Below are 14,077 nucleotides of genomic sequence, written 5' to 3'. Positions count from 1 at the left end.
TGTTTCTGAAAGAAAAAGGAAAAAAACCCTACAGAAATTACTTGAAGAGAACTAGGATTCCTGGAAGGGATTTATCATTTCATATGTATACACTCACATAGATGTTTCATGCTTTTTCCAAAAAATTCTGGAAAGAAGCTGAACAATATATTTGCACAGAAAGTCACTGAGAAATCTTTCCCCAATAAGCTTGAGAGGACGGGAGCATCTTGGCCAGTGCTAAGGACTCAGTCAGGGGAAGACATGGGGGTTAGACAACTTTTTGAGCTGTTAGCATAGCATCTCCTGATACGTAAAAGCAGGCTCTAACCGGTCTTGTGTATGGGTGATCTCTTGAGTATGGGTGATCTCAGAGAGACTTGCATAGTGACTGGCTCATGGTAGATGCTAAGCAGATATTTATTAACTGTTTCAAAACAAAACACTGTATTCTTTTCTTATTCCATTGCCTGTGAGCTCTGAATTGCCTAGCAAACTGCATCTAATACATGTTACTGTTTCTGAACTGAATTGAATGAAAATGGGAAATCAAGAAACAGTGATAAGAACTCTACCCCTGTAGTCCTTAATTAAGGGAACTATACCAAATGACTGAAAAGGGAAGGTGGAGTATGGCATCAATTACAGGGAAAGACATTCTGTGCACTACTTTTTCCACTCCATATACAGAGGAAGTTAAGAAAAAGGTGAGATGAGGTCAGCACTGACCAGAGAGGAAATAACTAGCCTTGGCTGAGAGGTTTTTATCAGAAGCAACTCAGCAGGTGCTTTGAGAGTCAAACAACAATAGGTAAATATTGCTCCCATCCTCCATAGCCAAGACAGGCAGAGAAGAGGGACTATTTTCAGTCTAGGAAAAAAAAAAACAACACCCCCCCCCCTCCTTTGAGCATTTCCAAAGAAATTGGTGAAAGAGACTATGATTAAGCCTCAGAGAGAAAAGCAACTCTGGATGGTGAGTGGTAAATGAGAAACAGCAAGAAGGCGAGCTTTTTGCAAGGACTAGGAGGAAAAAAGAATAGGTAGACTTCTTTGGTAGCAGCAGTGGAGTATTGCATGAACCCAATCTAGGGCTGAGGAATTTCATGAACAAGTCGGCATCTTTTGCCTCTCTCAGCTCTGACTAAGGACGGGTAGTAACTGAAGATCTAGTCAGTAAGTAGGCGGAGAATTCTGCCCCCAGGGAGAAGAGTCATGTAATTCCCTTCCAGCTTTGGAGCAGCAGGGGAGGCGGGGTAAGTTTGGTGGGAAACAAAGTAATTTCCTCTTTTTACTTTCAAAGCGATAGTGCAAAATCCAGAATGGATGTCCTTTTGGTAGCCATCCTTGCTATGCCACTTATCCTGGGTAAGTCCCCTTCTCTTTCTGAGCTTTTGCACTTGGTCTTCTACCATAAATGGGGTGGGAGAAAAAAACTTGGGGAGAAGATGAGTAGTATATTTCAATGGGGAGTGATTGCGCTTTCTTATCTGTGCCAGAGTCCTGTGATGGGGCAGAACAGAGATCTGGTTGGTAGAGCCAGGAAACAGGGAGATAAACAGAGTCTAGTCAAAGAAGAGAAGATTTTCAGATGATGAAGGGCAGGGAGGTCCGTTAGCAAGATTCAACTCACTTTTTCACCATAAAGTTGAACAAAACAAGAGGAACTAACAGGAGACTAAAGGAGAGAGGTGGACTCTTAGAAGCTGGAGCAGCCTGAAACTTTGTAAAAGAAGCAGGGTATCTCCTTTCCCAGAGAGTAGGAGACGCGCACACACCCACACAACCTATTAGTGAAGACATGGCTGTGGGTTGACCTTTAGGGTAGTGGAAAACTGGCTGCCCTCAGGAACAGGGTCCCAAGAGTAGCATGGCTCCTTCCCTCTTTTGTTCCCCAGTCTGCCAGGTGTATGTCTCATTGTTTCCCTTTCCCCTAGATTCTTGTGTCATTAGTTTAGGATTGGAGGGAAAATGTTCAAGGAGCTCAGGGAAGTGTTTAGGAGACCTAGAGTTCTTGATTCCATCATCGATGCCACATATTTTTATGGAAAAGAAAGACAAACTAATGGAGAAGGGTCATTTAGTACAGCTGACTCGTTTTTTTTTTTTAATATTTATTTTTAGTTTTAAGTGGACACAATATCTTTATTCTTATGTGATGCTGAAGATTGAACCCAGTGCCTCAGGCATGCTAGGCTAGTATTCTATCACTGAACCCCAGCCCCAGCCCAGCTGACTCATTTTAAGAAAGCGGATAGTTAAATAGTTTCTCAAGGTTATTCTGCTAGTTAGCAGTGAAAGTGGAATGTCTATTAGTTATTTGTGAGAGACACTGATAAAAGATGATTTCTTAGGTTGCAGGCATAGCTCAGAGATAGAACACTTGCCTAGCAAGTGCAAGGCCCAGGGATCAATCCCCAGCACTGTTAAAAAAAAAAAAAATCACAAGTACAGTAAATTCTGTAACATATTGAATAGAATAGAAGATTTGGTGTTTTCAGTTTCTACTCTCTATCTTCTTCCTTTTTTAGGTTTAGTTCTCTCTTTGGGTTTATAGTATGTAAAGGGATCTGTTTCTTTCTCAAGAGTTCCTGATTTGGAAGGGCACAGAGTAGCAGGCCTCAGTTCAGGTATGGAATCCAGAAGACAGAACAGTTTACAAGTGCAGAGTCAGGGAGATAACAAGACCCTTGAAGGGGAGGCCAAAAGAAGAAAAACTGGTAGATTTAGGATCAACTTCAGATGTCCTTTTGTTGTTAAGGCATTCCAGATGTCCCTTGACCTATAGTCCTTATCTCCATAGGACAAGAATATGAGGATGAAGAAGGATTGACAGAAGATTATTATCAGGTGGCCTATTATTACACAGTCACTCCTAATTATGGTGAGTGCCTCGGATCCTAAGTGGGGTGGAGAAAGGCTTTGTGAATACTTAGTTCTAAGACTATGCCCTTCCCTTTGCAACAGAAAAACTGAATGAGAGGGAAGTTTGGCTAGGAACAAAAATTATCAAAATTCATGCTTTTATTTTTTTCAAGCTAGTGATTTTTAATTCTTTGGAAAATGGTTGAAACACTTTGGACAGTTTCAAATTTATAAATTTGAATGAAAATATAAACACAGTATTAATAAACATTTTGACACTAAAGTTAATTAGAAGTGGAATTTACCAATATATTTTACAACTTGAGCAAGTTAAAGCGTTCTGTGCAATTTCTTCCCCTTTCGTTACTGGATCTAGAATTCCCTTTTTCCATTGTTACTACTAATTTTTTTTTCTCCTCCCCAGATGACTTTAGTGCAAATTTCACCATTGATTACTCCATGTTTGAGTCAGAGGACAGGTTGGTGAGTGACCTCTACATTTTAGAGTGGCAGGATAAATCAAAGTTAAAAAGAAACTGGGCAATGTTGAAATGTAACTGATTAGCAAGAAAGAAAATTTGGTCGATTGAGAGAAACTAGAAAGTGGGTCCCAAACAGACTTGTCAATAATAACTGGGGAGGAGAAGGAAGCCAAGCCCAGTAGCTTTACTAAGAACTAAGAAAGAGGGGCAGTCAAAAGATTTGTTGAGCTGTAATCTCAGCAACTCGGAAGGCTGAGGCAGGAGGATCTCAAATTCAAGGCCAGCCTCAGCAATTTAGGAAGACCTCACCTCAAAATAAAATAAAAAGAACTGGGGATGTAGCTTAGTGGTAAAGCATACCTGGTTTTCAGTTCCCAGCAAGTACCTCAAAACAAAAAAACCCAAAAAGGACTTGTTGAACGGGATAGGTAATACAATATCCATAAAAGTACAGAATAGGGAGAATCCCAGAGCTTAAGTCTTTGCGAGTGGGAAGGGTGTCCTGGTTGAGTACTGGTGCAGGGGAAAATAGAGAATCTATGAGGATGTTGGATGGAAGTGACGATAACTCTATTTCCCAATCCTACTGAGAGAAGAACAGTTTGGATAAGGAAGAAACAACACAAGCAGTGGAGACTACCATTATTCTTAAAACAGAACATGCAGATCATCAGAAGCCTGTCACCGTGAAAGCAGTGACAATGGAAACAGTAAGTTGAATGGGAATTAGAGAGGAGGGAGAGAATTCATCCCTTACCTAGATAGATCCCAGGGCTGGTGACATGGAGTAGAGAGAGGGCTGCAATACTAGGCTTTGGTGGAGGTGGAAACCAGATAGCTACAGCTGCAACGCAGGTGTTCATCTCAACTTGGCCATCAAATATCTCACTGAGATCTAACATCCATACAAACACGGGGAAGATCCATTCCAGTTAAATTTCAGTTCAGCTGTACTTAATATGTATGTGGTCTGTGTCTAAGGCTGCTGAGGGTACTGATGGAAAGAAACCTATGATGTTGCTATTGCCCTGAGGCATTTACAAGATGCATGATTACATTTATGAAATATTTAGAATAAAATGAATTTAATACAATATTAAATTACCTATAAGTTTGAGAACATATGACATAGGTAAGTGTTTTAGACATTGTAGGAAGAGAGCTTGTACAAGGTAGAATTGTCAGGAAGGTTTAGGAGGTGATGATGCTTTAGATGAACTAAACTTGATGGGAAATTGTGAAAGAACAAGCGCAATTAGGAGGAGGAACAGTTACCATAAGAGTGAACAAGCTTCATAGGTGAAGGAAATAATAAAAGTATGATATGTTTAGTGAATGGGGTGTGACTGAAGAAGAGAGTCTAGAGATGGAAAAAATAGGAATTAAGTTTAAAAAAAGTACGAACTCCTAATATTTGCTTGATAACTTTGCATAAGGCAAGATAGGACTAAATTATGGATAGTCTGAAATGTTGGACTGAAGTTTGGCCTTATAAGCAATAGGGAGCCTAGTAAGTCCTTCATATGGTAAAGAAATGATGAAAGTAGCATTTTAGGGGAAAAATAAAACTATTCGTCTGGATTGTGCAAGATGCCATTTAGTGAAGAAAGATTCATCAGATTTGCATTGTTCCAACAACAATCTATTAAAAGCCTGGACTAAGGAAGTGGTATTTTAAATCCAGAGGAGAAAGATAAGAAATATTTCGAAGAAAATGCCTTGCTTCATTAATAATTTCATATCCGGAATAAATGAAGAGAGATTAAAAATAACACACAGATTTTAAACATGTTCGAGAAAATGGAAACTATGGGAAGCCAGTATGGTTTAGGAGGGAAGTTATAAATTTGGTCTTGGCTAAGTTAAACTGATTCTGCCGGCCCCATGAGGGTGTCCTTTAGGCACCTGAACTACGTCAGAGCTAGAGTTCTAAGTGCAAAGTCACAGTTATGAAGGTAAATGAGCTCAACAGAGCCAGTATGCACAGAAGCTCAAAAGACCAATGAACGTGGCTACAGTTAGTAGAAAGAGAAAGAGGAACCAATCAAATAGAGAATGACTGACTGGAGAGGCAGGCAGCTAGCCAAGTCTGTGTTATAGAGTCTAGAAGAGAAGGCTTACTATAATCAACCAAATGCTACCAAGAGGCCAAGGAGAAGGAGAACTTTGGTAATCCCTAAGAACGTAGTTTTAATTGAGTTAAGAGAAGGTAAATTATGAGGAAATAGAGGCAGGTATAGACTAACCACCTGAAAATCCTGGTAATGGAAAAAAAAATGGCGACAGCTGGAAAGGGCAACAGGGTCAAAAGAGCAACCTAGATAGAGCTGACCATAAGTGGGAGGCGCTGGTAGGAATGGAAAACAAAAGATTGACAATAGGCACAAACACATGTTTTTAAAGTATACAGTTTGTTCACTTTGGATTGTAACCCTCTTGAGAACAGGAACCACATTTTATTTGTATTTATATCCCCCCATAGCACCAAGAGCAGTGTCATGCTCATAATAGATAAAAATAGGTGTCACTGAATTGAGTTGGGGTCTCCCTGGTATGGCCAGGGATGGAAGAAAGAATGTCTTATAGTAGTGGAGAGGAGCGTCAGAGCTTCCCTTGAGGCCAACAGTAAGAAAGAGGTTAGTGTAAAGATATGCCTTTCCTCCTGAGAAGTGGGAAGTAATAGGAAGACACTGGCCTGATGTGGGGGCATCTGTCTTTTAGCAGAGTCCAGATCTGAATGATGCTGTGTCCAGTCTGCAGAGTCCTGTTTCTCTTCTCCTGTCATGGGTCCTCCTTCAAGGGGGGATGTATTTCATGTAAAGGTGAGAGTGCAGCCACGGGCCTTGGGGGAGTCTATGAAGTAATTCTTTACTAGTTATCCTTGTCTATAGTGTTGCCAGCCTCATCAATTCTCAGCTGGTTAAATACAGAAGAAGGAGCTGGGCATGATGGCACATGCCTCTAATCCCAGTGACTCCAGAGGCTGAGGCAGGAGGATTTCAAGTTCAAAGCCAGCCTCTGCAATTTAGTGAGGCCCTACGCAACTTGGCAAGACCCTGTCTCATAATAAAAAAGTTTTTAAAAGGGCTGGGGATGTGGCTCAGTGATTAAGTGCCGTGGTTTCAATCCCCAGTACCAAAACAAAAGATAGAAGGATCACATTTAGGAAAAAAAAAAATCTCATTATCTAATTTTAAAGAAGTTTGTGACATGTTGAGGCAAAGATATGAGTCATTAAATTTTCTAAACTGGGAGGACCTCATGACCCCCTAGAGCAGAGGCAGGTGGAATAGAGAAGAAACCTCTCTAGGCTTCCAATATGTCTTGAGGAATCAGAGCTGGTTTCATTCTGGCCATCGTTCAAAGGGCAAAATGGGTGGGTCCTACAACCTGGTGGAGTTCAGAGGCAAAGTTCCAAGTCAGAAGGGTGGTGGTTCCCTAATGGACTGGGGTGATCATGGGGCAAAGGAATGTTAAGTTGGGGTTCTAAATAACTCTGGAGCATAAAGAGATACAGAGGAGGAGGGAGGAGTGACCAGGGGAAGGAACATATTTCCCCCAAGAGATACAACAGGGGAATCCCAGCTCAGAATATAAATTTGAGGAGTTTTCATAGAGATAGAGAGGGACATGAAGGACTTCCTGGGTTCCCTGATCCTGTTTTCTTCTCTTTGCTTTTTTAGGTGAGAGAAGGCTGCTATGACTCCTTGGATGGGAGTTTGACTAGAAGAAATTAGAAAATAAAAAAAATAAATGAAATCATCTAGTCACTGTCTACTTCATGGGAATCTATTCTAAGGTCACACACTAAAGAGAGTACCAGAATTTGGGGACAGGAAGAGTAGATTAGAAAGAGAATTAGGTGACAATAGATTTGAAGGAATTATGAATTGTAAATATACCTGGAATTTGGGCTAAAATGAACACCCACAGATGACAGGTTTATTCAGAGTCCATAATTCCCTGTAATTCTATTGTTTTATATGGTATTGAGACACTATGCTTGGGAAATAGGGTTATGGTTTATTTAGAAAACTTTTTTTTCTTTTTATAAAGTAAGCATATTGTTAAAAATAAGTAAAATATTAATTACTAGATCAGATTTGAGGGGCTGGGGATATAGCTCAGTCGGTAGAGTGCTTGCCTCACATGCACAAGACCATGGGTTCAATCTCTAGCACCCCCCCACACACACACACACACACAAACACACACACAAAGAACAGATTTGAAATAGTCACACCTAAAGTCGCCATCCTCAGGACCCTAATCAGAACTGGGCTGCCCCACATCAATGTTTACAGCAGCATAATTCACAATAGCCAAGGTATGGAGCCAACCCAGGTGCCCTTCAACATGAATGGATAAATAAAATGTGGCATATGTACACAGTGGAGTATTACTCAGCCATAATGAAGAGTGACTTTATGGCATTTGGTGATAAATAGTTGGAACTGCAGACCATCCTGCTAAGTGAAGTAAGTCAATCCAAAAAAATCAAAGGTTGAATGCTTTCTTTGATAATCAGAAGCTAATCGAAAATAAGGGGGAATAAAGATCAGTGGAGTAGACAAAAGAGAACCAAGGGAAGGGAGGAGGGATGAGCTAGATAGGAAACAGTGAATCCAACATTCCTATATACATATATGAATATACCACAGTGAATGTCATCATCATGGAATAGACACAATTAAAAAAAAGAAAGAAAAGCTGTAAGTAAATAGCACAAAGATCAGTAAAGGGAGAGGAAGGGTGGGAATAAAAAAAATATTTTTAGGGCTGGGGTTGTGGCTCAGTGGTAGAGCGCTTGCTTAGCACGTTTGAGGCTCTGAGTTCAATCCTCTGCACCACATAAAAATAAACAAAATAAAACTATTGTGTCCAATTTATATATATATATATATATATACACACACACACATACATACACACATACATATATATTAAATCAGTAGAGGAAAGGGAACAGAGTGGGAGGATGGGAGGAAAATGGGAAATACTGGGGACTGAATTAGAACAAATTATATTCTGTGCTTTTCTAATTATGTGAAAGTGAATTCTATTGTTATGTATAACTTAAATATATATATATATATATGAATAAGTTCACAGTATTTAAAAAAAAAAAAAAAAAGAACTGGGCTGCCCTCTTGCGGTCTCTCCGGTGTCAGAGCGTCAACCAGCCCACAGTCCCCGGGTCTTACTTCCTCTTATTCCCTTTCCATTGTTCTCTTCAAACATTGCAGGGGGCAACAAATAGTGATGTCTGTTACTTCTGAGACTCTTTAAATTCTGGACCTGTCTCCCTCCCTCCTTCAAAGTCTTTCGAATCCTCTCCAAAGGACAAATAAACTGAAGCCGAAGAAGCCACAGCCTTGGAGCTCAGGGGTTTTCACACTCTGTTCCCTTTGCTCAAAATCCGATAACTCAAGGGCACAAGCCTGAAGAGCCGAGGCAGAAAAGTCAGGCACCACCGAGTTCGGCTCTGACCTCTGCAGTCTTGGCGGGCTGGCATCTGAGCGGGTAACGTGCGTGGCAGGTTATGTAAGGAAAGGGCTGCAGGAGCCGCCCCAGCGGGAGCCGGGGAGAGCACGCCGTGTTCTGGGCCGCCGTCCCCACCCTCCTCACCCAGCAGGGCAGGAGGCACCCAACTCGGAGGAGTGAGAATGGGGAGGTGAAACGGAGCAGGGAGTCACGAGGGCTGAGACGCGCAGACTGGGAGCGGTTACACGGTGTCACACAGCCGTTCGCTCACACACGTTGCAGCACAAGTAACTGACGGGTTCCACGTGCTGTGCTCGTGAGCGGAGGCGCTCACCGAGGGGGCAGACGTGTCAGCCGGGGAGGCAGAACCCTGGGTCCCACGCCCCGAGGCACGCGCTTCCCGTCTGACATCCCTCCTCTGAACACTCCAGCTGCGAGTCTCCTGCGCCTCACTATCCTATTTAAGGCCCAGGGCTCCGCCCTTTTTCTCCCCTTCCTACTTTTTCATTCTTTTTTCCATCCTCCTCCTTTTCTCCTCACCGGGTCCTCTCCGGGAGCCGCATGTAGGGGCGGAGCACGGAAGGCTTCCCTTCCAGCCAATCGGCACCTGACTGCTTCTTTATTGGCCGAGCCCCGGTGAGCTGTAGCAAATGGGCTGTGAACTTCATTAACGGGAGTCACGTGTTACCGGCTAGCCAACCAATGAGGATGCGAAATCGGTGTACGCAGGGGGAGGCACGTGCCGAGCCGCACGTGTCCGGGAGGGGGGGGAAGGGGCGGGACCACAGAGAGTGGGGCGGAGGTGGGTAGCCCAGACCCGGAGAGACTGAGAAGCAGCCGGAGCCGGAGCCGAGGCCGAGCGGATCGACCCAGGTAGGGAGACTCAGAGGGCGATGAGTGATCCGTGGAGAAGGCTGGGGCCGGGGGGAGTGGGTTTGGGTGAATGCACGCAGATGTGGGTATTGGTAGGGATTGCATCACCTGGCCGGCGCGACTGTAGATCCCTGGATCAGGGATATTGATCAAGAGAGATTGGGGAAGGTTAGGAGGTCGGTCCCTGTGGGGGCGATTTCCACAGGGACGCTAGGTAGGTTAGGTAGGTTCAGGTGTGCAGATTTACACTGGCGGGTGGCTGGCCTCAGACGCCAACTGCGAGGTCGAGCTGGGGAACAAACCAGGAGAACAGGTGTCCGAACCGAGGGAAAAGAACAGAGGATGTGTCAGGCCCAGAGCTGATCTGCAGAGGCCAGAGAGGCAGCCCCAGTTTTTTCACGGGTGGGGGTAGGGGAGGTGACTTTTTCTATTGTCTATTGGGCAGGGGAAATAGAGGTGTTATCCCGCGCAGTACACCTCCGTCTCCCCGTCCGTTTCCTAATCCTTAGACTCTGGTTTCAAACTCCCTCGCTTTGCTCTTCAGTTGCAGGTTCGGATCTTTGGGTACTCCAGGACCTGCTCTCCAGCCCCTGCTTCTGGACCTATGGATTCTCCATCTAGTGTTTCTTCTTATTCCTCCTCCTCTCTTTCTCCCTCTTTTTCCACCTCCCCAGTGAACGGTGATTTTGGCTTCCCCTCCGATAGTGAGAGGGAGAACAAGGGGTCCCAAGGGCCCAGGCCAGACACTGTTGGGCAGAGGGGATGTTTCCGGCCTAGCCCGGGTCCTATCCGCTGTAGGCATCGTTGCAAGGTTTCCAGTAACCAACATACAGCATCTCATCTGGAACAGCGGGGCTTGACTTCTCCTATGGCAGAATCTGGGATCAAAAGATCAAGAGATGGTGAATTGGAAACCAGTGTAAACATCCAGGGTTGTACCACAGAGGGAGACCTGCTCTTTGCTCAGAAGGTAGGAGAAAGGAAATGATAATCCTAAACCCTCAACTGGTTAGGACCTTAAGAGGAAGGTCCTAATTTGGAAGCAGAGGAAGTATGGCTACTCACATGGACAATTCTTGGTCTTCTCATAGCCTCTGTCCTATTTTCCTACAGTGTGAAGAGCTCCAAGGATTCATTCGCCCCCTCACAGATCTACTGAATGGGCTGAAGATGGGTCGTTTTGAGAGAGGTAATTGTCTGATTATTTGCATTATTTTGGACTAGGTTCCCACCTTAGTATCTGTCTCTCTGGAATGTGTATATCTCTAAAGTCTTTATTCAGAGCCTGAATTGTTCCTTTTTTTTTTTTTGCATTTGTGATTTATTTAATTCCTTTAGGTGAATCAATTTTAACCCCTTTTGCCTTCCTTTATCTTACTACAGTATTGAATCTTGGTCCTTAATCTTTCTCTGACTCCAGGATTGAGCAGTTTCCAGCAGAGTGTGGCAATGGACAGGATCCAGCGCATTGTAGGTGTTTTGCAGAAGCCTCAGATGGGGTAAGTCCACCTGATTCTTTCCCCAGTACCATATAAAAAGGAGATCTCTCCAATCCTTTCTTGTTTCTTTTTTAATATTTGTTTTGTTTTAATGTTCTTTTCATAGGGAGCGTTATCTAGGAACCCTGCTACAAGTAGAAGGGATGTTGAAGACTTGGTTTCCTCATATAGCTGCCCAGAAGTCATCACTGGGTGGTAGCAGGCACCAGATGGCCAAGGTAAGAACTTAAACCCTAACAAAGAAGCAGGAGAATAATGGAGGAAAGGGAATATGCATGCATTTTCTTCTGGATCTTTTCCTCAAGTTTCTGTTAGGAAAGGAATGCCTAAACTTCCTGCATTGTCTTAATTCCTAGATGATTTTTGTTCTATTTTGTTTGGATCACTAGGCAGAACTCCACAAAGTTTAATCCTATCCCTCATGTGGCAGTGAATCTGCTTTCTGTACAGATACAGAAGGCGTTTTTTACCTGGACAAATTATTCATGCAGGAAGATGCCTCAGCTTCTTTCTGTAAACTCTTTCTTCCTTGCTGCCCCTAAAACTCTCGCCCTCTCCCTCTTCTGACTCCAGTACAAGTATCCTTGTATCAAATCCTCTGGAAGCCTATAAGTCTACACTGGGTTTCAAGGACTGGTCATAAGAGGTATATCACTGGGAATCTGGGAGAGGGCACCTATGGGGCATCCATGAGAAGAGTGTTGGATAGATTCTTGGACCTGGTGTGGAAGTGACCTTTTTTCTGTGCATTCAAATAACAGGATATTTAGAGGGCATTCGAGTAATGGGGAGGGGGGAGTGTCCTAGATAATGACCTATCCTTGTGTTCAATCAATAGCAGTTACTAATGCTGTGAAAATAACTTGATTAAAAAATGAGTAGAATGGTCTGGGGCTATAGCTCAGTGGCAGAGCACTTGCCTAGCATGCGTGAGGCACTGGGTTCAATCCTCAGCACTACATAAAAATAAAACAAATAAAATAAAGGCATTATGTCCCATCTACAACTACAAAAAAATTTTAAAAAACAAGCTGGTTGCAGTGGCTAAGGCCTGTAATCCCAGCAGCTCAGGAGGCTGAGGCAGGAGGATTTCAAGTTTAAAGCCAGCATCAGCAACTTATTGATGCCCTAGGCAACTTAGTGAGACCCTGTCTCTAAATAAAATATTAAAAAGGACTGGTGATGTGGCGCAGTGGTTAAGTGGGTTTAATCCCTGGTACTGAATAGAAATAAATAAGTAGAGGGATCTTGCCTGAATATTAATTTATACTTCATAAAAAATTCAACATACAAAATTAGAATTTAAAACAGAGGGCTGGGGTTGTGGGCTCAGAGGTAGAGCACTCGCCTAGTAGGCATGAGATACTGGATTTGATCCTAGCACCACATAGAAAATAAAATATATTGTGTCCACCTATAACTAAAAAAAAAAAATAAATATAGAAATTGTGGAATGATGTTTTCAATTAAAAATCCACTTTTTTAAAAATAGTTAGGCACAGTACTACATGCCTGTAATCCCAGCTACTCAGAAAGCAGGGGCAGGAGGATCACAAGTTTGAGGCCAGCCTTGGCAAAAACAAAACAACTTTTCTTTAAATAAATTCTACATTGGGTTTGGTGGAACATGTCTATTATCCCAGCTACTGGGGAGGCTGAGGCAGGAAGATCTCAAGTTTAAGGCTAGCCTTAGCAATTTAGCAAGGCTCTCAGCAACTTAATGAAACCCTATATAAAAAAATCATATATATATATATATATACACACACACACACACACACACACACCCATACATACATACATACATCTGAAAGGAATTGTTTTATAAATAGTGAGAATCTGTAGGACTATTTGTTGAATATCCAGTATCTTATATAGTATGTGGCACATAGTAGGCGCTCAACTATTTGTTGAATAAATGAAAGTATAACTTGATTACTAAAAATTTTACTTAATATGTTCTTGCCACGTAAGAACACATTATCTGTTGCACAAAACAAGGTATGTTTGCACTGCAAACCGAGTTACCAAAGAAAGCAAAGTTTTAAACAATAATGTTGGAATCAGTCTGAAAACTTCCTTCACAGTTTTTTTCTTATTTCACTCCTTCCCTAGCATTTTCCAAGCCACCACAGTAATGAAACTACTTCCTCTTCTGCTCCTCCTCTGGAAAAGATGGGCCCGACACAGCTAGGACATTTAGTTTTTAAACCAAAGCAGCCTTGGCACCTCACAGAATGGCCAGCTATGAACCTCACCTGGATCCACACCACCCCTATTTGCAACCCCCCTCTAAGTTCCCCAGGTACCGTGTCTTTTAGCCATGATCCTGTAGGCACTGGGACCAGCATTGGTGTCATCCTTTTCGTCCAGCATGGAGTGCAGTCCTTCACCCACTCTGCTCCTGCCACTCCAGTTCCATCCACTACAGCATCTACTGGTGATCTGAAGAGACTATCTGGAGAGGGACCTCGCTGTCACAGTTTGCCAGTAACTCTGCCATCAGACGGGGACTGCACTGTGTCCTCTGCTGGTCTACCCACCATGGCCAGTGAGATGCACAAAGGACACCCAGAGGAGCAGCTGAAAAGCTGCCCTCCAGTTGTTTCTGATGCCTGTCTCCTCAACCCCTAACCCACCCATGCATTTGTCCTCTGTGATCCCCAATTTGTGTAAATATATGTACATATATAGAGATTTTTTACTTTTAATGTGTGTGTTTGTGTTTAGAGGAGATAAATCCTTTCTGATTAAATAAATTATTTACCTAAACACTTTGGGGTACATTGAAAACTTTCTGCCTCACATACTGATCTTTATCCTCCGAGTTGCAGAAAAGATGAGATGGGAATGTTTGTGAGTATGAGTATGAGCTCCACCAAGTTTGAGTCTGGA

At 42.9% G+C, this 14,077-nt stretch overlaps 2 protein-coding genes across 3 annotated transcripts; both read left to right on the top strand.

Annotated features, from left to right (window-relative positions):
• The first annotated feature begins 1,282 nt into the window (after positions 1-1,282).
• CUNH1orf54 (chromosome unknown C1orf54 homolog) lies at positions 1,283-7,088 on the top strand. Of its 2 annotated transcripts, none has more exons than XM_046421731.2 (6): positions 1,283-1,347; positions 2,783-2,863; positions 3,269-3,327; positions 3,923-4,036; positions 6,051-6,148; positions 7,010-7,088. In XM_046421731.2, the coding sequence occupies exons 1-5, from the start codon at positions 1,302-1,304 to the stop codon at positions 6,144-6,146; spliced, it is 396 nt and encodes a 131-aa protein (XP_046277687.1). In that variant the 5' UTR covers positions 1,283-1,301; the 3' UTR covers positions 6,147-6,148; positions 7,010-7,088. The 2 variants fall into 2 exon arrangements, with proteins under 2 accessions (XP_046277687.1, XP_046277686.1); XM_046421730.2 differs by having other exon boundaries at positions 6,048-6,148.
• A 2,507-nt stretch (positions 7,089-9,595) lies between these two features.
• Ciart (circadian associated repressor of transcription) lies at positions 9,596-13,956 on the top strand. The gene is made up of 6 exons (XM_046421871.2): positions 9,596-9,683; positions 10,228-10,653; positions 10,797-10,872; positions 11,104-11,182; positions 11,289-11,400; positions 13,298-13,956. Exons 2-6 carry the CDS (start codon positions 10,288-10,290, stop codon positions 13,814-13,816), a joined length of 1,152 nt encoding a protein of 383 aa, XP_046277827.1. The 5' UTR covers positions 9,596-9,683; positions 10,228-10,287; the 3' UTR covers positions 13,817-13,956.
• The last annotated feature ends 121 nt before the right edge of the window (positions 13,957-14,077 follow it).

This window comes from Marmota monax, unplaced genomic scaffold, assembly GCF_021218885.2.
Source record: "Marmota monax isolate L192 unplaced genomic scaffold, Marmota_monax_Labrador192_F-V1.1 WCK01_AAM20220418_F8-fsc00108, whole genome shotgun sequence".
Lineage (NCBI taxonomy): Eukaryota > Metazoa > Chordata > Mammalia > Rodentia > Sciuridae > Marmota > Marmota monax.
This window is presented reverse-complemented; position numbering and strand designations above follow the sequence as displayed.